Source organism: Rhipicephalus sanguineus, chromosome 7, assembly GCF_013339695.2.
Source record: "Rhipicephalus sanguineus isolate Rsan-2018 chromosome 7, BIME_Rsan_1.4, whole genome shotgun sequence".
Classification (NCBI taxonomy): domain Eukaryota; kingdom Metazoa; phylum Arthropoda; class Arachnida; order Ixodida; family Ixodidae; genus Rhipicephalus; species Rhipicephalus sanguineus.
In genome coordinates, this window is record NC_051182.1 from 141,395,268 (window position 1) to 141,416,511 (window position 21,244).

Genomic DNA, 21,244 nt, shown 5'->3' on the forward strand with positions numbered 1-21,244 from the left:
TGTCGCGCAAATCTGTCGTCTAAAGGCGACGTCGGCTCTGATGTAAGCTTTCCAGTAAACATTACGCCGATACCACATGAACTGCACACGCTGTAAACAAAAGTGAGTCGATTGTTAGCACTAAATTTCCTAGCTCACACTACGACGAGGTGTGATGTGACGTAATTGTAAACCTTGCACGAAGCTGCTACACGCTGTGTTTTTCGGCACGTCGTTCATTGGCGATTTAAAATCGTTCCCGAGTGGCACAGCAAATAAAACTACCCTAGCCGTTACAGGAGTATCAATGCCATATTGAACACGGTAATTTCCTCATGTCAAAAATACGCCGCAGTTCTCAATAAAAGGCTCCAATCTTCGTCCACAATGAAGATGGATGCCGAAAGAACCAGGACAAGCCTTCGACTATTTTCATGGGGAATGCACGACTCTAGTCCGCGTTTCACTCCAACAATTATGTTTGGAAGCATCACAGAGCACGCGAACGACTCGTAAAAGTTACACGATGTTCGCGGCTTTCAGGGCGGCTCAAGTGCATCCTTAAAGCTACGTACCGCCTACTCTGTACTGAATTTAAAATCTCCAGGAAGCACATAGTTTCTGAGAACTAAGTTATTTCGAACAATGTCTAAAGATCTGACGCATCGTCAAATATAAAAACGTTCTTTCCCTTCCAAGAATAATGTCAAAGCAGTAATGGTGATGAATATAGCACAGAATTTAGTAATAAATACAGCTATGAACATAATACAATACTGATGGGAAACTTCGAAACAGCTTGTACAGCAGCCTAATCCTCACGTTTTCATTTCTTTTTGCCTCAGTGACTACGGCAGTGCACACAACGCACAACTTAAAAACAGCGCCGATAGACTGATGGATGACCGAGTGCACAATGGTCACCATAAAATAATGTGTATGATATCGGAGAACATCGCTGTCCTCTTTGTCTTACTAAGTTTGCAAAAAATGTGGCTCCCCCGAAACTTCCCATGGATGGGTCTAGACTCCACAACTTCTTCGAAAGTGGTTCGTGGTTTCGTCGTCATTTATGAGTTCCTCGACTCTCTTCATGAGGGCGTTAAGGCCCGAACACACGTACGCGTTGCAGCGCGTCAAAAAGTCACGCGTTGACGCGCTGCAACGCGTACGTGTGTTCGGGCCTTAGTACCGAAGACGACGCGAGGGCAGAGTCGCAGCGCGATGAGTAGTCCTTGCCCACGAAATAGTGAGCCGCGCACGTCAGTGTCCGAGTTGCGGCCGATGACGTTTTCGACTGTGAGCCAGTCGTCCCCTGTGCAGTCCGTAGATTCCAGGAGGCGCATGTAAGAGGTGGTCTTGTTTGGTGGAACATGGGGGCGAGTAGCCCAGAAACGTGTCGTTTTCGGCGGGGTCACAGGATACGAAGGCGAGCTCGCACAAGCTCTGCTGGCGACCACTCTAGCAACGAAGAAACGTAGGTTGTCCTTGCCAATACGAAGCGCGTTCAGGCGCAGTGATTGGGTTGCCACGTTCTTAAAGATCATATCCAGGAGTAAGCTGTAAGGTTGACTTGCCAATCGAAGACTACGGCTCAGATCCGGGTCGTCACATCCAGGTCAGCGACAGCGCCCTCAGTGAGTTGGTGGTGCTCAAGCAGTTGCACGGTGCGCGAAACGTGTCGACATTCAAAAGGATGCTCTGCGCCAAGCTGACTGTGAGAACGGTGACCTGATACAGGAGCACGCCAGGTGGACCGCGGTTTTAAACGTCCTCGGAGTCTGCCGGGGAAAGACCTGATCGACACCTTAGATAACGCTTCCGGATACCCCGAAGGTCATTTAGTCCGGAGGAGTCGATGATGTAGGCATCTTCAATAGAGACTCGTCCGCTCATTCCGGTCTCCCGGATCATTCGGCAAACTGTCTTCAGTTTGTCGAGGGGCACGCCTCTCAACGAGATAGTTTTGAGAGGTTCCACGGTAAGGGTGGTGTTCAGTAGAAGCCGCAGATCTTCTGGCTCGAGTCCTCGAGTCTCAAGGCCAAAAACGAGAGTCGCAGTCGCGTACTGCGGCCGAACGCCTGAGTCAGTGACAGCTGCGGTGCGCCATCGTGGGTCGACCCACCTGTTCGCCGTCACTAGGTCCAGCGTCGCGCGTTCGTTGTAACCGTGACTTCGGTCTCCAGCGGCAGCCGGCTATGTCCAGACTCTTGAGACACCCTTCTTTTCCGTACACGAGGGCAGCGAAGAGGCACGAGCAATGGGCGCTTAACAGGAAGCCTGTTAGTCGGAGCTTCTGCAAGTTGCCGCGAATGCGGTACGGCGCACGATGCACTTGATGTCTTCGAACGTGCTTACGGGATCCGTATCCACACCTTCCACGCTCAGCGAAGTCAGTTGCTTGCTGTTGGCTAGAAAGTGGGAGAACCTCGGAATTCCGCTCTGCATATATGAATGCATGACGCTGACGTGCAGAGACAGGTTCTGGACGGTTTTGTTACGTCGGAGCGCGGCGGTCAGGCGAGTCCCGCTTCCGTCGTCGAAAACGAGTCGAGGAATCGTCAGAGTGACGAGACACGTGGTGTCCACGAGAAGCTTACAAACCGCCTCCAGCACGACCGATGGCCCTGCGGCGCTGCCTAATACGGCCAACTCGCACAGGTTCGTCATGCTGGCGATGGCTCCGAACAATTCTTCTCGGATGCTCCTGTGTGAAGGAAGGAAAGTTTTGGCGCACTGAGTTTATCTAAGAGCGAACACAGCGTTCGGAACGAATTGTTCGACAAAGAAACGCGACATCTTTTATTAAGTAGCTTGAAACAAACTAAAGGGGTGCGCGTGCGTATCCCCACAAGACCGGCAAACCAAGTGCTTCAATCCGGATTCGCTCTGACTATTTCAGCGACGCGATAGCAATTTATGAAAGTTGGTCATCGTGTAGTGCTACTTCGAGCTCTGGGCACATCTGCATTCGCTTTATCAGCAGTTTGCGCGACTACGACTTTAGCGTCTCAATACGCCAACAAACCCCAATTCCTCACTAATTAATTTCTGCCCTCATCGTAACTTATGGCGTAAAGCATACAGATCAAGTACTGAGAAAATGGCAAATCAGTCGATCGGGCTGCAGTTTTTCGTAAAGAAATTCAGAGGCCGACGCCGCACTGACACCACACGTGGTATATTTTTCACTGGGAGCAAAGCATGCCATGTCCGCGTCATATATTGCCAATGCAAAAGGAAGCACGCAGCTGTCGCAACGAATAATAATTTTGGGTGTTTTACGTATCGAGACCAACGGGGTGTGATTATGAGCGACGCCGTAGTGGAAGTCTCAGCAAATTTCCGCCACTTGGGGTACTTTGGCGTGCACCTAAATCTAAGTGAAGACATGGTCCCTAAGCCTTTTGCTTCCATCAAAATGCAGCCGGAATTCGATCCAGCAACCTTCGGGTCAGCAGTCGACGCTATAACCATTAGACCACCGGGGCGGGTTGCAGCTGCCACAACACAGCAGCTGCTACCTGCCCCCGCGACAAGACGTTCGTTAACTCTACGAAGTTCCGACTGAAACCATGCTCACCTGTACTCGCTGAAGAGGCTACCGAGAATCAAGGTCCGTAGGCTCGTGTTTTCCCGAAACGTCGAGACGACGCACTCCCGGAACTCGCCGAGTCCACTACCTTCCTCGAGGGCGTCCTCCACGTGTAGGCTCTCGACGCATCTGTACTGCACCAGGAGGACACGAATGAGAATCCGGGCGTGACGGCTGCGCGCTTGTAGCATAGAGCCGCCCCGGCCCCTGTAGGCGGCCTGCACCAGAGACAGCTTTCCGGGACCGCGAAGTTCCCGCAACTGCAAGCCGACGTGCCACAATACGTAATTCCAACGGGACAGATTCTCGAAGGTGTGACAGACGGACGTCGAAATGCTGACACCGTCTTCGCCACCAACACCACATTTCGCGCTGCAAGGAACGTTCAGCCCTCACTGCCGGAAAGCGTCGGTTGATTTCTTCGGAATCCATTCTTCCGTTCCGATGCGTACCTTCTTGATCATGGCGTTGTCGGAAGGTAATAGGCAGCCGTTGTAGTAAAAAGGGCCTTCAACTGCTCAGTGACGGAGTTTAACGGCACAACCAGAACACGCCCTTACCATTGCTTAGCTTGGACGTGTACCCTTTCACCGTGTGGAACGGAGACCAATGTACCCTTTCACAAGTCTTGACGTCACATCAGATATATTGCTGCGTCCGACCCGTTGTTACACTCAGTCGCTGCGGTTTCGAGCAATACCGCTGGACTGTTTCCTGAAACTTTTATCGTCGTAGACCAAAACTTGTATTGCCTACGCACTATCGCAAAAACGAATTGGAGAGACTCGGCACCAGATATAACTTTTTGTTTTGTTTTTCTCGTGCATTTGCACGCTAGCGACGTTATGAATCTTCTTGTTTACTGTAAGAATCTTGTCCTTACAAGCGTGCTAGTTATAGGTAGAACTTATGACACACGCTGCTGATAGTGATAAGATGGTTAAGTGTCGTTTTTACGACATAGGCTATAAATCTTCCGTTGGTTTACATAGAAATAACAGGTAATAATAAAGGCTACCGAGGCCCTTCGGTAATCGGCGTACGCTAGCCCTTCCATGAACACGCCTCAGGAAGTGGGCATCAAGGTAAAAATCCTGCGAGTATTACTGTCGGTTACAACCTACGAATAAATGTAAGCACTTCCCACAGCCGTCGCTACCCCGCGCAGAGAGAACTTGCATAGATACCCCATCCTGCTTACGTTTTCTCATTTCTGTGACGTCAGCCTTTTGCGTATTTCAGGTAGGTGACCTTCTTATACAGAAACATGTTCGTGTCACCGAATTTCGGTCGAAAAATTGAATTCCCTGGGTAAAATTTCAGCAAAGATGCACACATCACTGGTTGGGGAAACGTAATACCTTGAGTAGCGACGATGAACTTTTAATGAATAATATGCGTAGTATTTGCATTAGCAGCGAAAGTACATCGCTTCCGACGCAAACCACGTGGCCCTGCACATAATATTTAATATAATTGTTGACGTTTAACGTCCCAAAGCTACGATATTATTATGAAAGACGCCGTAGTGGTGGGCTCCGGAAATTTCGACCACCTGGGGTTCTATAACGTGCACCTAAATCTAAGTACACGGGCCTCTAGTATTTCCGCCTCCATCGAAAATACGGTCGCCGCTGCCGGGATTCGATTCCGCGACCTTCGTCGAGCACCATAACCACAAGACCACCGTGGCGGGTTTGGCATTACACTATTGCACAGATAAATGGCAGCCGCACCGCAGTACAGGGGCCGGAGCTCATATCTATGTTTTGGTTGGGACCGACTGCATTCAGAAACGTGCGTTGACATTAAATGAAGTTCAGAGGGTTTTGGCTATGCCGATACCACGATATGATCGCGAGGCACGTCGTAGATGGACGAATTCGTATTAATTTTTAACACCTCGGGCTGTTTAACGTACACTTAGATCTAAGTACACAGGAGTTCTTATAATTCAATGCCACCATTGCCAGGAATTGAACCCGCGTGCTCGAGCTGACCATCGCGACATCGTCAGCGTAGCGCTCATACCGTCTAGGCTAGTTAAGGGGCCATGAAGCACCCCTCGTGCTTGGTGAAAAAACACACACAGCGGAAAGCAGACGCTTCTGTGAACAGCTCAGCCAAATCTTGCACTCGCGCGCGGCATGGAGAGCTTACAAGCGGAGCGAGAAGTTAAACTTTTCTCAGGCGCGCTCTTTTCACACAGAAGCCTGTGCTCACTCTCTTCGGAGCTGCCGGCGCCTGTTCTTTGACGTTGTTGGAACCACGCGCGCAGGCTATCCGAGACAGCACCGCGCACTGCGCAGTGGCGGTACGCGAGGCCCACCGGCGCGGTTTAAAGGGGTATTCAGACGGGGGAGAAATGCTAGGGGATCAAGGCGGAGCCTAGTGACGTCAGCTCGCGAGGAGAAGTCTCCACAAATGCCCCCTACTCACACGGACTAGGCGAACGGAGTGGGAGACCATGCTACTAGACTACTCTGGTGGCTGGCACCACCCGTTTGACGAGCTGCAGACGACCATGCAGCTGCAGACTGTACACCCGCTGCCGCTCTCTGCAGGAGCAAGTGCAACAATGTGGCCAAACAAGAGCCCGAAATTCCGCAATATCCCCACCGCCGGGGGATTGTTTGTCCTTTCGGGGAAAAGGTCCCCGTCTCCCCCGAGAAGGCGCGGGGGGTCACGCCCACTCGCTAATCCGTGACGACGCGGTCACGTGATCAGCAATCCCTTGTCTCCCCCGACCATTTCTCCCCCGTCCGAATACCCCTTAAAGGGGCAGCCCGCGCAATGCCGGGGGGAGAGGTCCCTTGGCTGTAGCGATGGATAGACGCTGCCACTTTTGCTGGGCGATTGCTGCTGTCCAAGCTCATTAAATCGGCCTCCCTGTCCCGCTTCCTTGGTCGACATTTCGTATAAGACGTATTCGTAATGTAATTGTTTGTTGTGATTTGAAGCCTCCGTCGTCCTTGTTTCACACATTCATATGATAGTATATATATATATAAAGATATATATATATATATATATATATATATATATTATATATATATATATACCTTCAGTCACACAGTTTCAACCTTAATGTGCAAATAATGTGTTCAAGTTGCTTAATCATGTTCTTGCCCTTACCTTTTGAGAAAACTCTACAAAGACTCTGTCTCTACAAGTATATATATATATATATATATATATATATATATATATATATATATTATATATATATATATATATATATATATATGTGTGTGGTGTGTGTGTGTGTGTGTGTGTATATATATATATATATAGTGAGAAAGTTCAGTGGGTCCGGTACGTATAAGAAAACAAGTGGGTGCATGTATGAGAACGCAATACTTTGTCCTAACGTTTCGGCCCGTGCGTGGCCTTCCTGATTCTCTGACGAAGGCCATGCCATGGCCGAAACATTAATAAACCGCATTTCGTAGGTGTATCCTTCCCTTCAATTATAGATAAATAAAGAAAGTGTATGTGTGTGCGTGTTCATGTATGTTATATATATATATATAGTATATATATATAAATGATATCCTTTAGTACAAACGCAAGGCCAATATACGACTGATAGTACTGCTGAATATACAGGACCATAAGTCGGCAAAAAAAGGGTGGATCTCACTCGGACTCACCCAAAAATATATCTTGAGCTTCGGACTCAGTCGGACTGAGACTGACGGTTCGGTGCCGCGTCCGACTAGCGGGGGGAAATTCACGGCTCTCGTTCTGAGTGTTAAATGCGCAAAACACACGCGATATTAAGCTCAATCGTTGTTTCGCACTCCTAGTTGCACCTGGTCCCACAGCAAACTGTGCGAGCGAGTCGGTCTTTGTACTACCCACTACTTCTTCCGACAGGTGGCGCCACGCGTCTTGAAAACTCCAGAGTCTGACGTCTATAGACTGACGAAGGAAAGGCATAGCCTTCGTATTTCGACAGTGTTGCGAAGGGGAGCTGGCTGGATTTTTTTTGTTTTATTTTGTTTTGGTGCGGGCAGGAGGGGTTCAAGCATACTTTAGCGTATCTTCATGCGTGCGTTTGTATGTGTGCTTTATAGGGTATATATGCGCATTTTAACCTAGAAGTGTTCGGTCAGCGCCGATCGCAGCCATGGCGGTGAGCGTGGAACACTCACCTGGACCGACACGCAGGTTCGGTCCCTGTCGGCGCAAGTTATCATTTGCCCACTTTACTTCTTCACATTTATGTTCTGATTACTACAATAACATCCCCTGTACTTTCCTTGGCACGATTGTCTGTTAGTTCTCATTAATGCTGTGTCTAATGAGAAAAACGCCCTTAAAGTCATCTTCTTTTCTTCATTCATAGCGAGGTCTCGTTCTGGCAGACTTGATGCGTTCAGGTAGTATGCGAGGGATTATTGGTCAGATGCGTCTCGTAAAGATCATGTGCTACATGACGCCAAAAGGCAGAAAAAAAGAGTGTTCCCACTCGCCGCCATGGCTGCGATCACCCTGACTAACACTCCTAGTTTAAATGCACGTATATAGCCCATAAAGTGACGGGAGGATGGCGCCGCCGTAGCTCAGTGGTAGAGCACCGGACGCGTTATTCGAAGGTCGCAGGTTTGGTCCTTCCGACGCCAAGTTTATCTTTCTTCCACTTATATTTACTTCATCATTATATCCTCGATTAGTTACAAATACCATCCCCTATACTTTCCTTGGCATTATTGTCTGTTAGTCTTATTAATATTGTGTCTAACAAACACAAACGACCTTGAAAGTCATCTTCTTTCCTTAATTCTATAGCACAGTGTGTCAAAAACGTACGTACGTCGTGAGTGGGCCAATAAGCCATACCCTTTCCACGCCACTGGGCCGACGTGACAGCAAGCCCCACGATATTCACACAACTGCTGAACTTACAAGAAGACGTCGATCCACATTGTAAGACTTCGCTCGAAAACCAAAATGATGCGGCATATCCAGCTATTCGCTGACTGCCTCGCGCGAAGCTCCCCCATCCCCCTGGCAACGTTAGGGATCTACAGGAATTTTTGCCAGTGAACATGCGGGTCGCAGCCCACGAAACAGCAAAAACAAAGCCAAGTACAAAAAGAAGGAGCCGCATTGGTGTGCGACCCGCCCAGGCACACCGCGCATCGCAGAAGAGTCGCATCGCGCGTGGGCAGGTACCACGTCCATGCTGCTCTAGTGGACGTACGCTAGCGCACCGTCCACGTTTCTGCAAAGTTGCGTGTGGGAGCCGGACATTTCAAACGGCTGCGCGCACTCGTTAAGACACAGATACGGACCGCCACAGAGGTACTCGATCCCTTTGCTCGAGTGGGTCTCCATGTTGTGCTCACAATCGCCTTGTGACGGGCTTTCTGGCGCAGGCTCCTTTCCCAAGCTCATCAACCCCTGAATACAGGCCAAAGTGCCAGGCCGGGGGAGCGCTTGTGCCCAATTTACAGAGACCGTGGTATCCGGCGGCAGCGGGATTTGAACCCGCGACCTTCCGCAGCCGAAGACGGACACTTTACCACGAGGCCACGACTGCGGTGACGTGGCAGGTCGACAAAGAGCCATTTATATCTACGCTCCCGATCCTACGTGAATTTCGTATGAGTGTGTAAAACTGGGCGTGAGTGCACTTACAGAAAAACGCAAGAACAAAAAAAATACAGCAGGGTAAATAGATGCAGTCACTTAACGAATGGCGTGAACTTCTTCATGCATGATTGACGGAAGGGCCTGTGGCTCACGGCGTGAGCGCGAATGCGGAGCGGTCAAATTTCGCGCGGAAAACAAGTCGACCTTCAGAACGCCGCTCTAGCGCACCGGCTTCTCAGCCTGGTTGCGCAACGGATTATCCTTCATTCTGCCAAGTCTGCACTTTATATACGGAAAGGAGGAGGAAACAACTTTATTGAGTAGTAGGGGAGGGGGAAAGGAAGCCGAGGACATGGGGGGATGCTAGGGTCGCGGCCCAAGGGGCCGCGGCGGTCGCCGGCCATTCCGCCAGCCTGGACTGAGTGCCTGCCTCTGGACAATCGCAATGTTTTTTTTCCCACTCTTCGGGTGAGGGGGCAGTTCCAGGAGCTCTTTAGGGGGCGGGTGGCGGTCGCATCCCCATAGAATGTGGTCCTGTCCCGCCTGAGCTAGGCCGCAATACGTACACGACGAGACGCTGTCATCCCTCAGGATGGCCGCCAGTCTCCTGAGGCTGAGCACACTGCGCGTTTGAACTCTGCGCAAGGCCACGGCCTGGTGTCTTTTTAGGCCTCCACATGGAGGATAGATTTGACGCTCCTCTCTTGTCGACGGAGGCGATCTCCAGAACTTGTTGATGCCTCTTCAGGGTTTGCCGGATGAAGCTGCACTTCTTTCTGCCGCTTTGTATTTGCGCGGGCCGCGGAGGTGGGCAGCTTCGTTGCCCGGGGTTCCCTCATGGCTGGGGACCCAGAGAAGCCTAATGCTCACCGCTGGCTCTTGGAGTTCTTTTGCCGCGGTTTCGCTCACTTGTCCTGACCTAAAGCTTCTAATCGCTGACATGGAGTCAGACACGATGAAGAGCGTTCCCATAGATAACCGTTCCCATGGCGATAGGTCGGCCTCTTCCGCCTCCAGGACAGACGTAGCTGTGATTTCCTCGGTGCTCAGGATTCTTCCCGTTATGTCCAAAGTCGTCACCGAAGACCAGCCTCCGGTTACACCCTACGAACTATACGGCGCTGATCAGCACCCCGTCCCTGGATAGGGCAGGCAGGTACATAAAATTGCAAGTCGTCAAAATCGGCCAACAACAAATCCAAGTTTTTGCTTACACTCCGGCGCCTGAGAAACTCCACTAAAGGGATTTATACGGAAATCTGCAATTATTTTCAATGGGTCGCATCTACCCGCCACTAATGCGAAGCACAGATTTATTTTCCATTTGCCTGTAGCAACAAATGAACTGCTGCGCTGCCAAGCGCGTGGAAGAAAGAAAGAAAGAAAGAAAGAAAGAAAGAAGAAGAAGAAAGAAAGAAGAAAGAAAGAAAGAAAGAAAGAAAGAAGAAAGAAGAAAGAAAGAAAGAAAGAAAGAAAAAGAAAGAAAGAAAAGAAGAAAGAAAGGAAACTAATACGTAAGGATGCGACAGGCAACAACGACGGTGATGCGTTCATATCCCAGCAGCAATGCAATGTGTCAGTGTTTATGACAAGTGAGCTCGATAAAAGATCAGACTGCGATATCAGAAAACGGCCGATCGTCGACAAGTACACGGTCGAGACAGCATCAGCTATTGAAAAACGGCGCATTGAAAGACGTGTGAGCGCGATGCGCCTTCGACGGTAACAAAAAAAATTAAATGAAAGAGAACAGCATTTTTGCGCCATCTGTCGCTCTAACAACAAAGTAATCTGTGCTTCGCCTTAGTCCTTAGTGGCGATAGATAGCGAAGCCATTAAAAATAATCGCATATTTCCGCAGATTCCCATATCATGTGCTACAAGGTGGCTGTTTGATTGTCGGGTGCGTGTGTATCGGGATCTATCTTGGACGTATCCCAGGACGTATCCGGGCTTGGCTACATGCCGGCCCCATCCCATGCAGGCGACGCCACGCTACCTGCGATTCCTTACTGAGTTTTGGACCCGGGGGCGGAAGTTTCCGTCTTTCGAGTCTTTGGTGTTGTAGAATTTCTGTGTATGTGAGAGGCGGGTCCATACGCATAGCCGAGGGTGGATGCAATATGCCGGCGTCGGAAGTCCAGAAGAGTAATTCCCGGGCCGAGGCGTGGGCGAACTCATTGCCCCTAACTCCGCAGTGGCCGGGTATCCATATATCAGCTGTTTCCATTCTCCCTCTGAGCGTGGCTACGATAGCTGTGTAAGGATTCGGTGCGCAATGGGGCCAATGTGGCCTTTGCAGAAATTTCGGTAAGCTGCTTGTGAGTCTGTCACACCCATGCAACCCAGGACACAACGATACGAGAAACAGCGCGACACACGGGACAGTGAAAGAGACGGACCAAGCGCTTGGTCCGTCTCTTTCACTGTCCCGTGTGTCGCGCTGTTTCTCGTATCGTTGAACATGTACCAACCGGCCCAAATACGCACCTTATTCCAGGACACAACTAAACATAAAAGGATGGGAGGCAGCTCTGTCCAGCTCGAATCCGAAGACCCAAGAGGCCCTCGTGAAACGTGGGAGGACAGCGGCCCACGCCAATGGGATCCCGGACTAAGGATCCCACTCACCGATCTTCTCAAGAACGTCAAATAAACGTTTTATTCTTTCGCTCTCTCTTTCCGCGGATAAAGTGCAGAATGACGATTAATCTGTTGCGCAACCAGGCTGAGGAGCAAGCGCACTAGAGTGGCGTACTGAAGGTAGGCACTGTCTTTCCGCGCCGCGAAACTTGGCCGCTCCGTATTGCGCTCACGCCGTGAGCCCCAGGCCATTTTGTCAATCAGGTATGGAAGAAATTCATGCCATTCGTTCTGTGATTGCATCTATTTACCCTGCTGCGTCTTTCTGTTTTTGCGTTTTTCTGCAAGTGCACTCACGGTGTGTGAGTGCACTTCCACGGTGTGCCTGGGCGGGTAGCACACCAGTGAGGCTCCTTTTTTTTTTTTTTTTAGAGGCGAAGCGCCTTAGGGTCGATACTTGGCCGTTGCTGTTCGTTGTCCGTGCTCACGACACCACACCGTGTAAAATCGATACATCCGGTTTAGCAGTAGACCAGGGTTGCCAATGGTGGCTACTTTTCGCCAAATTGGCGAATTTGAGAGGCCCGTGGCTACCTAAAATTACGAATGGCGACATGGCGAATTTTTGGCGACTTTCGGCTTATGTCTCCACTGAGTTATGCAACCTAAGCTCGGTGTCTTCCCAAAGATTGATCGGCAACACTCTCTGTATTTTTCTTGGGTTTATACCCACGGGTAGTATGTGTATATTACGCGTCATTCGGTATGTCCGTCCTGTAACTCCTGTGTATCTCCTCAATTCATCTAGATGCAGGAGGTACTCGAAAGTCCCCCAGCGACATTCTAGCAAAATGTAAGTCAGTGGACTGCCTTGCAAACCGCAAGGGGGCAGTGTTTGACTATAAGTTTATGGCTTTAGGTGCTTTAAGCTTCTCTAAAGTTTCGCTTCTGAAGGTGCTAGACGATGGGTTGGCCGCCTGTTTCGACCATGTCTTCCGCCAAAGCTCCAACTGTTCTGAATAGCTTGGTGACTTATTCACTGTTGCAGTACCCCCCATTCAGCTCGTAAAGACTGTTTTGGAATAGCGAAGAGAGGCGGATACGCGGCTATTCGTGCAATAAAAAATATTTATTGCGGCATTTTCCACTGTTCTCGGTGAGCGTGTGCAATGAAAACAATTGCTATGTAACGTTTTACACTGCCTACCTGATCATTAATAACGCATCAGATTGCCGCGTGTAGATATAGGTGACTATAAGAAAGGGTCAGTGGCGTCCCGTATCATATTAGTTCACACTGAAAAGGTGTAAGACTCACTAATGATCGGTTCCTGTAAGAATTCTGTCATGTTACCTTCAATAAACCTTTTAATACTTTTAATTCATATAAGGGTATGTAAAGCTGTCTACAAACAACGCTTTCACGGCTTTCGCCCAAGGTTTACCACACTTTTACCTTTGAAACGAGCGGACAGGGATGGAAGGATATCATGAGCGTTTCATTCATCCACCCTTGCGCTACCACGCACATCTTGCGGCTAGTCGGCAAAGTAGCACTATGCACTCCCATGGTGAAGCGGTCGAAACGACTGGCATTGAGAAACGTCAACATAATATCAGGGTCTTGGATGGTACTGTATTCTACGGGGCTATACGTGAGTGGGAACTTTTATTACTAGGTATGCCGCACATATCGAGAATGGCTACTTCTTTGGTGACTATTGGCGACTTTTTGCTCTTCGTTTGGCGACATTTACTCAAACGTCAGTGGCAACCCTGCAGTAGACTTATCTGAATCATATTTGCGACGAAGCAATTTAAAGCGCCTAGAAGCATAAACCCTTTATACTATTCGGCGACTTTAACATACACATTTTGACAAAAAAGGGATAACTGCGCTACCTGACACACACGTGCAAACCAGACTTGCTTACCCTAATTATTCTTGCTTTACTCCGATCGTATGGTTGGATCAATGGACGTGACATCGACCGCGATGTCAGAAGAGTGCCAGATGAAGGCCGCATTCTTTGATATTAAAACGCCCAGAAGAGAAATTAAGAGCTGTTATGGGTTACAATAGGTTGGCGGTATCTCGATAAACCCACGCAATGATTAACCACGCATAAGATTCTTTCGTTCACTAGAGCGACAGACAGGTATCTATGACGTCAAATGTTAGTGCTCCTTGTCACGCTCACACCACCTTTCTCTATAAAAAATAAAAATAAATAAAAGAAAAGAACCCAATTTTGCGCCATCTGTCACTCTAACAGCAAAATAATCTGTGCTTCGCATTAGCGGCGGTAGATGGTGACACCATTGAAAACAATTGCAGAATTCCGTATATAAAGTGCAGACTTGGCAGAATAAGGATTAATCCTTTGCGCAACCAGGCTGAGATGGCGGTGCGCTAGAGCGGCGTTCTGAAGGTCGGCGCTGTCTTTCCGCGCGAAATTCAACCGCTCCGCGTTGCGCTCACGCCGTGAGCCACAGGCCATTCCGTGAATCATGCATGGAAGAAATTCACACCATTCGTTCTGTGACTGCATCTATTCACCCTGCTGTATTTCTTTTTTGTTTTTCCGTTTCTCTGTAAGTGCACTCACGCCCATTTTTGCACACTCATACGCAATTCACGTCGGACGGGAAGCGTAGATACAAATGCCTCATCGCCGACCTGCCCCGTCACCGCAGTCGTGGCCTCGTGGTAAAGTGTCCGCTTCGGCTGCGGGAGGTCGCGGGTTCAAATCCCGCTGCCGCCGGATACCCACCGGTCTCTGTAAAAATGGGCACAAGCGCTCCCCCGGCCTGGCACTTTGGCCTGTATTCAGGGTTGATGACGCTTGGGAAAGGAGCCTGCGCCAAAAAGCCCGTCACAAGGTAATCGTGAGCACAACATGGAGACCCACTCGAGCAAAGGGATCAAGTGACTCTGTGGCGGTCCTTCCGGTGTCTTAACGAGTGCGCGCAGCCGTTGAAATGTCCGGCTCCCACACGTAACTTTGCAGAGAACGTGGACGGTACGCCACCTATACGTCCACTAGAGCAGCATCGCGCGGTACGTGCTCACGCGCGAGGCTTGGCTCTTCTGCCCATGCGCGGTGTGCCTGGGCGGGTCGCACACCAATGCGGCTCCTTTCTTTTTGTACCTTAGCTTTGGTTTTGCTGTGTCGTGGGCTGCGACCCGCATGTTCTCTGACAAAAATTTCTGTAGATCATTAACGTAGCCAGGGAGAATGGGGGACTTCGCGCGAGGCAGTCAGCGAGTAGCTGGATATGGCGCATCGTTTTGGTTTCGAGCAAAGTCTTACAATGTGGATCGACGTCTTCTTGTGAGTTCAGCAGTTGTGTGAATATCGTGGGCTTGCGTGGCACGTCGGGCACAGTGGCGTGGAAAAGGTATAGCTTATTGGCCCAATCACGACCATACGTTACGTTTTGACACACTGTGCTATAGAATTAAGGGAAGATGACTTTTAAGGGCTCGTTTTTGTTTGTTAGACACAATATTATTGAGAACTAACAGACAATAATGCCAAGGAAAGTATAGTGGATGTTATTTGTAATAATTGGCATATATGTGAAGAAAGTAAAGTGCACGAAAAGATAACTTGGCGCCGACAGGGACCGAACCTGCGTGGTCGGTCCCAGCCGAAACTGTTCCACACTCACCACCATGGCTGCGATCGGCGCTAAGACTTCTAGGTTTAAATGCGCATATATACCCTTTAAAGCACACATACAAACGCACACACGAAGATACGTAAAGTATGCTTGAACCCCCCTGCCCCACCAAAACAAAACAAAAAAAAATCCAGCCAGCTCCACTTCGCGAACACTGTCGAAACAGCGAAGGCCATGCCCGTCATTCATGGATGGATGGATGGATGGATGCTATGAGCGTCCCCTTTATAACGGGGCGGTGACATGTCTGCCTCCATGCTCGAAGAAAAAAGAAAAAAAGCTTCCTTGTTTCATGCTGGCCTAATACCTTGTCTACATTGATTAAATCTATCTTATTATACCAAAAAAATTTATAAATTCACGTACGGTCTATCTCTCTGCCTCTTAAGGCAGAATGACCTTATTTCCCCCCCCCCCTATTATTTATTTTTGTACTTTATCTCTACTCTTCTGCGACCAATACTCTAACCGTCTCTTACTTATTTCTATCGCGGACGTGTTGCAGATGTTGTTACTTGTCCCTAAAACCCAAGGCTTCCTGTAGACTCGTGCCCACAAGTATACCTGGGTGAATATCGCCACATTCAATCAGTACATGTTCCATCGTTTCCTTAGTTCCCCCGCAGCATGTACAGTGTTCGTCTTCGTTACTGAATCTCGCTTGATAACATCGCGTTCTAAGGCAGCCCGACCTTGCTTCAAACAGTAAAGCGCTTCCCCTTGAATTATCATAAAACCTTTCCCTCCTTATTTCGTTTTTTCCCTTTCGGTAGTTACTCAGAGCCGGCTTCTTTTCCATCGCTGTCATCCAATAAGTCCTCTCCGCCTCCCTGACCTTCCGCTTAATGCTCCCTGTTGCCATATCGCCCGCACTGCTAGCCGTATATTTACTGGTGAGCCTCCTAGTTCTCTTTCTCCACTGCGTGTCAACGCTTTTTCTATACAAATACCTGAAAACCTTCTCTGCCCATCTACTCTTCTTCATTTTCCTCAGCCTCTCTTCGAATCTCATTTTGCTCTGAGCTTCCCTCACTTCAAAGCCTGTCCATCCCATATCACCCTTTCATCTTCAAGACGCGTGGCGCCACCTGTCGGAGAAGTATTGGGCAGTACAAAGGCCGACGGCCTCGCGCAGTTTCCTGTGGGACCAGGTGCAACTGGCAAGTAAGAAACAACGATTGAGCTTAGTATCGCGTGTGTTTGTGCATTTAACACTCAGAACGAGAGCCGTGAACTTCTCCCCGCCAGTCGGACGCGCCACCGAACCGTCATGAAGTGCTGGCTGGATCACTCGCCAGAACGACGGCGAAAACAACAGCACACAAGACCGCTCCGCACGCAGGGGCGTAGCCAAGGGGGGGGGGGGGTTCAAACGTTCCCCCAGAAATTTTTCCCTTTTGCTTGCGTATATATACACGCACACATACACGCACGCACGAACATACACAAAGTATGGTTGAACCCCCCCCCCCCCCCGAAAAAAATTTCTGGCTACGCCCCTGTCCGCACGCTACCAAGAAACGCCACAATCGACGCTACTGTTGCGTTGTGAATTGCCGCGGACGTAAAAGACTGAATAACAACGTCCAGTTTTACCGATTTTCACAGCTGTCGTACGAAGAAGCAAGTCGAGAGCGCTGGATACGGGCCATTGCGAGCGTGTTGGGTAAGCGAAGTACCCGCGTTCTCCACAGCCGGTCGCATGAGAAAGTGTGATAATGTCTGTCTGCTGTTGTTTTGTGTAGCGCTGATGGAAAACCCTGGTAACCTTGACTATGAAGCTCAGCAGATGCTCTGACCGCGGTGCGTTCCGTGTAACACGAAGTGAGACTAGAGGCAGACTGAAGACGTGTGATACGCACACCATGACAACCTCTAATTTGAGTTGGTCGTCACCACACAGCATCGCAGACGTACGTTTTGAAGGCTCAGAGTTCTGGTTCTAACTAGCGAACACGTGCACCATACAAGTGAATCGCGAAACGTTGGTCGTGACCACCTTCAGGTTTGTTTTGCCCGTGGCCTCCGCGGTTGCCGTAGCTATCTCGGAGGCCACGGTTTTGCCTTAGCATGGTTGTACCCCGCGAAAGTGCAAACGCACGTATCCCCATTTGCAGTATATACAAACGGAAGACGACCATCAATAGACCATTCGAGGATGCGTAATGAAACAGTCGAATTCATAGGGAGAGAGAGATGAATCAAGGGAGCATGCAACTGAAAAGGTGAAAATCGCCAGGGCCATTCGTCCCTGATAAAGCGAGTTTTGTACCATTGATCGTAAGATACATGCCTACATTGATCGTGTATGTACTTCTTCGCTTTGGCATTACGTATATAACCGATTTTAACGCATTTAGGCGCTAGAGAACGGATGTCGGAGGGCTTGCCTCGAACTCGATGTCGTGCGATGCTCGCTTGTACTTGCGAGTTGCAGCGCGCCGGAATAACTAAAACTATTGTAGTCGCAGTTCGCTTTGGTCAGCTTCCTTTGTTTCTGAAGCGTCGATTGGCGGAAGAAGCTTTCCAGGTGCTTGATTTTCAGGAAACCGCTCCTCGACACCAACGCAAGAGGGGGGGGGGGTTCTATTGCGCCCTATGCACATTCGCTTGCGGACGGCTCTCTTTGTACTACCCAGTTAGCGCCAGGGCTGCGATGAGGGCGCTGGTGGCGGTGTTTTTCGCAGCGCCGCATGGGCAAAGTCTGACGTCTATATCGTACTTCTATGTTTTTCCAAGTCTTCCCTTCGTTGGCGCTTAGCTTCGACCTCCATTGCGCGAACGTCGCGGTTGGCTAATCGACGACATCCCCTTTCTTGCGTCAGCACGTTGGGCGGCTCTTCATCGGGAGAATGAGAAATGTTCACCATCTTGACAGCGCACCCTATTTTACACTCTACTGCGCTTTACCGTCACCACATTCTTGGCGCGTTTCTCTTATTATTATTACTTTTATTATTATTATTATTATTATTATTATTATTATTATTATTATTATTATTATTATTATTATTATTATTATTATTATTATTATTATTATTATTATTATTATTGGTTTAGAGCCAAGTGTTACGACGTGGATCGACGCCTTCGTGCAAGTTCAGTAGCCGTGTGAATATCGTGGGCTTACCAGTGGGTAAAGGGTATACACATCTTTACCGTGCCTCGTGTCTTCGGCACTCACGTTACAGGAAAGACGTCAGTTTTATCGTAGCGAATTGGTAGCGGTGTTTCTTGGCGTATTCCCGCTGGTAAGAGAAAGACTGGGTTATCTGATCGAGCAATACAAGAGCATGCGTAATATATTACTGCATTATTATAAAAGGGATAGCGAACACGACGGTACTCTACACTTTGACATCGTACGCGCGCTTTTGAATTGCATAGTGTACGACAACGACGGCGGACGGCAGGACATTGGACGGGGGGGGGGGGGGGGGTGAGTGGGGGTGGACTAGTACCCCCACGCCGACGCCCATGGCTACACCTGCAGCAGGTGATCACTGACGTCACACTATTGTGGCGGCGTTTGTAATGCTCCTCCGAGTCGAGGTTGCATGCATAGATTTTTTAAAATTATTTTATTCAGGTACTTTTATCACCAAAGCATTAACGAGGGCGAGTCACGATAAATCAGTAATATCTACAGCACTGACATTTAAAATATCATACCGTGGTAAAATAAATAAAAACAAGAAAACACTAAAGAACACAAAGAAACATCTTTGTAGCAACTATAGAACAATGATACATCCTAAAATCTTGAACATTCATGTGGCCATAAAAATCGGGATTTACAAAAATCCAGGCCACTTAAGGTGGTAGGCCACCTTCAAAAGTGGAATATTTTTCATGAGGTCTATCTTTAGTTTTTTATTTTTGTGCACGCCCAAACATTCAAAAATAAGTTGCAACAAAAATTATCATCCTATCATCATTAGTTTGCAAGTTACAGCAAGTTTTCCCTACCCCATGCACGCATAATGAAGCCGAAACCACGTTGTCTTTTTTTCGAAAGTAAGTGTGGTTTCATCGATATTAATGATATTAAAAATAATTTATCAATTTTATTGTGATTGTTACATAAGAGGATGTCATTAAATATAGCTTTGTGTTTCTAATTGTTTTTAAATCTCTAAAAACGGGCACAGGGGGACGCACAGCTCTTGCAAGCTCTGAAATCTTTGCTTGCGTTTTTCTCAAAATAAGAATTTGCGCCATGTTATGTGACGCCAGCTTTCATAACTTTTTTCTCAGTGTGTACATTGAACTGAAATTTTGTATAATAGTTTACAACGTATATATCTGTGCAACGAAATGGAATAAAAGAAATTGATGGAATATTTTTAAATTCATAGCTAATTTTGCAAACAGGTTCAGTCTAAATTGGCTCTTTTTCCTCGTCTTTTTAGTTTTTTTAACATTACTTCCTTGATATTTGCTGCATAATATTTATCCTAGTTCATTGCATAGCTCCAACTTTTAGTTACGTAAATGCCAAAGCTTTACTCAATTAAGGCACCCATTAGTCGCTTATCACGGCTGACGTGACCACCACTTTTTAGGCAATTTTTGACAAAGATCACCTCCCAAAAAATAAATAATCAATATTTTGCACCATAAATGGCTGGGTAAGTTAAATAAGGCATGCTTGGTTTGAAAGAAAAAGTTATCTCAGCGCTGGATGCTCCTAAAAAATTTTTTTTCAGTGGCCTACCACCTTAAGACGCGTGGCAGAAGTGCAAGGCGAGTTTAAAATAGATACTCAAAGCCATGGCGCAATGAAACACGAAAAAAAAACTAAACAAAAATACTTTCAAGTGCCCTTGCTCTTCAGGAAAATGGGGGCAAACGAAGCTCTGCGTGTGGCTTCCTGACGTATTATTTCTCTTTCTTTCTTTCTTTCTTTCTTTCTTACTTTCTTTCTTTCTTTCTTTCTTTCTTTCTTTCTTTCTTTCTTTCTTTTCTTTCTTTCCCATTGTGCCGTGTTCCCTCCCAAGTGTTTCCTTCCTCCATCCAGTGACTTGCACCTAATCCACGTGCTTGGCTGCGCAGCAGTTCAGTTGTTGCTAGACAGGCAACAACGACGGTCATGCGTTCATATCCAAGCAGCAATGAAATGTGTCAGTGCCTAATGACGGGTGACCTCGATAAAAGATGAGACTGCCATATCGGAAAACAGCTGATCGTCGACAAATCCACGACTGCGAGAGCATCGGCTATTAGAAAACGGCGTATTGAAATATGCGTGTGAACACTGCACTTTCGAGGGCCGCATTCATGTACACTCGCCGGTTTTTTCGTGTACTATGACGCCACCAAAATCTGTAACTCGTAACAAGCATCGTTTAAGAAATGAGCACAGCGCCTGACATTTTGAAGGCTAATAATCCGTACTGTTCTGGAGCCGCTTGATTTCGTTTGGCTCAATAAGTTAGTGCGCGCTAGAATGGGCTGTGGTACGTCACATGAGTCATAGCAGGACACTGTTTAAAAACGTGCCTGTCCGCAGTCTTCTTCAGTCATACGGGTTGCGAAACTGTCTCGATACTCGCACAGTCGCTCATGCCCACGGTCAAATCGACGTGCCACCTAAGAGTTACGACAGAGAACACACCGCATCGCTATCATCGATGAACTCTTCTCAATCACAGCGCGAGAAATCGGGGCGTGAAGTGCGATAAGTTCTTGCAAGAAAGGTCGTAGAGTTCTACTATATAGTGGCCAGAGTTCCTCGGCTGCAGTATCTTCTGTACAATAAGCCACAAACGTAAAGACACTGCCGCATTGTCAATCCGG

General features: G+C 48.3%; 2 protein-coding genes across 2 annotated transcripts in view; one reads left to right on the forward strand and one right to left on the reverse strand.

The window, feature by feature from the left end:
* The window catches only part of LOC119399083 (COP9 signalosome complex subunit 1-like), a 24,184-nt gene extending 22,470 nt beyond the window's left edge, over positions 1-1,714 (forward strand). The window contains exon 7 of the mRNA XM_049417524.1: positions 1,522-1,714. Coding sequence (XP_049273481.1) covers positions 1,522-1,714 — 193 coding nt within the window. The remainder of the gene's footprint in view (positions 1-1,521) is intronic.
* A 358-nt stretch (positions 1,715-2,072) lies between these two features.
* Positions 2,073-15,439, reverse strand: LOC119399084 (uncharacterized). The gene is made up of 5 exons (XM_049417526.1): positions 15,434-15,439; positions 14,533-14,617; positions 4,027-4,088; positions 3,563-3,834; positions 2,073-2,686 (listed from the first exon to the last, which is right to left on the reverse strand). The coding sequence occupies exons 1-5, from the start codon at positions 15,437-15,439 to the stop codon at positions 2,263-2,265; spliced, it is 849 nt and encodes a 282-aa protein (XP_049273483.1). The 3' UTR covers positions 2,073-2,262.
* Positions 15,440-21,244: the final 5,805 nt, after the last annotated feature.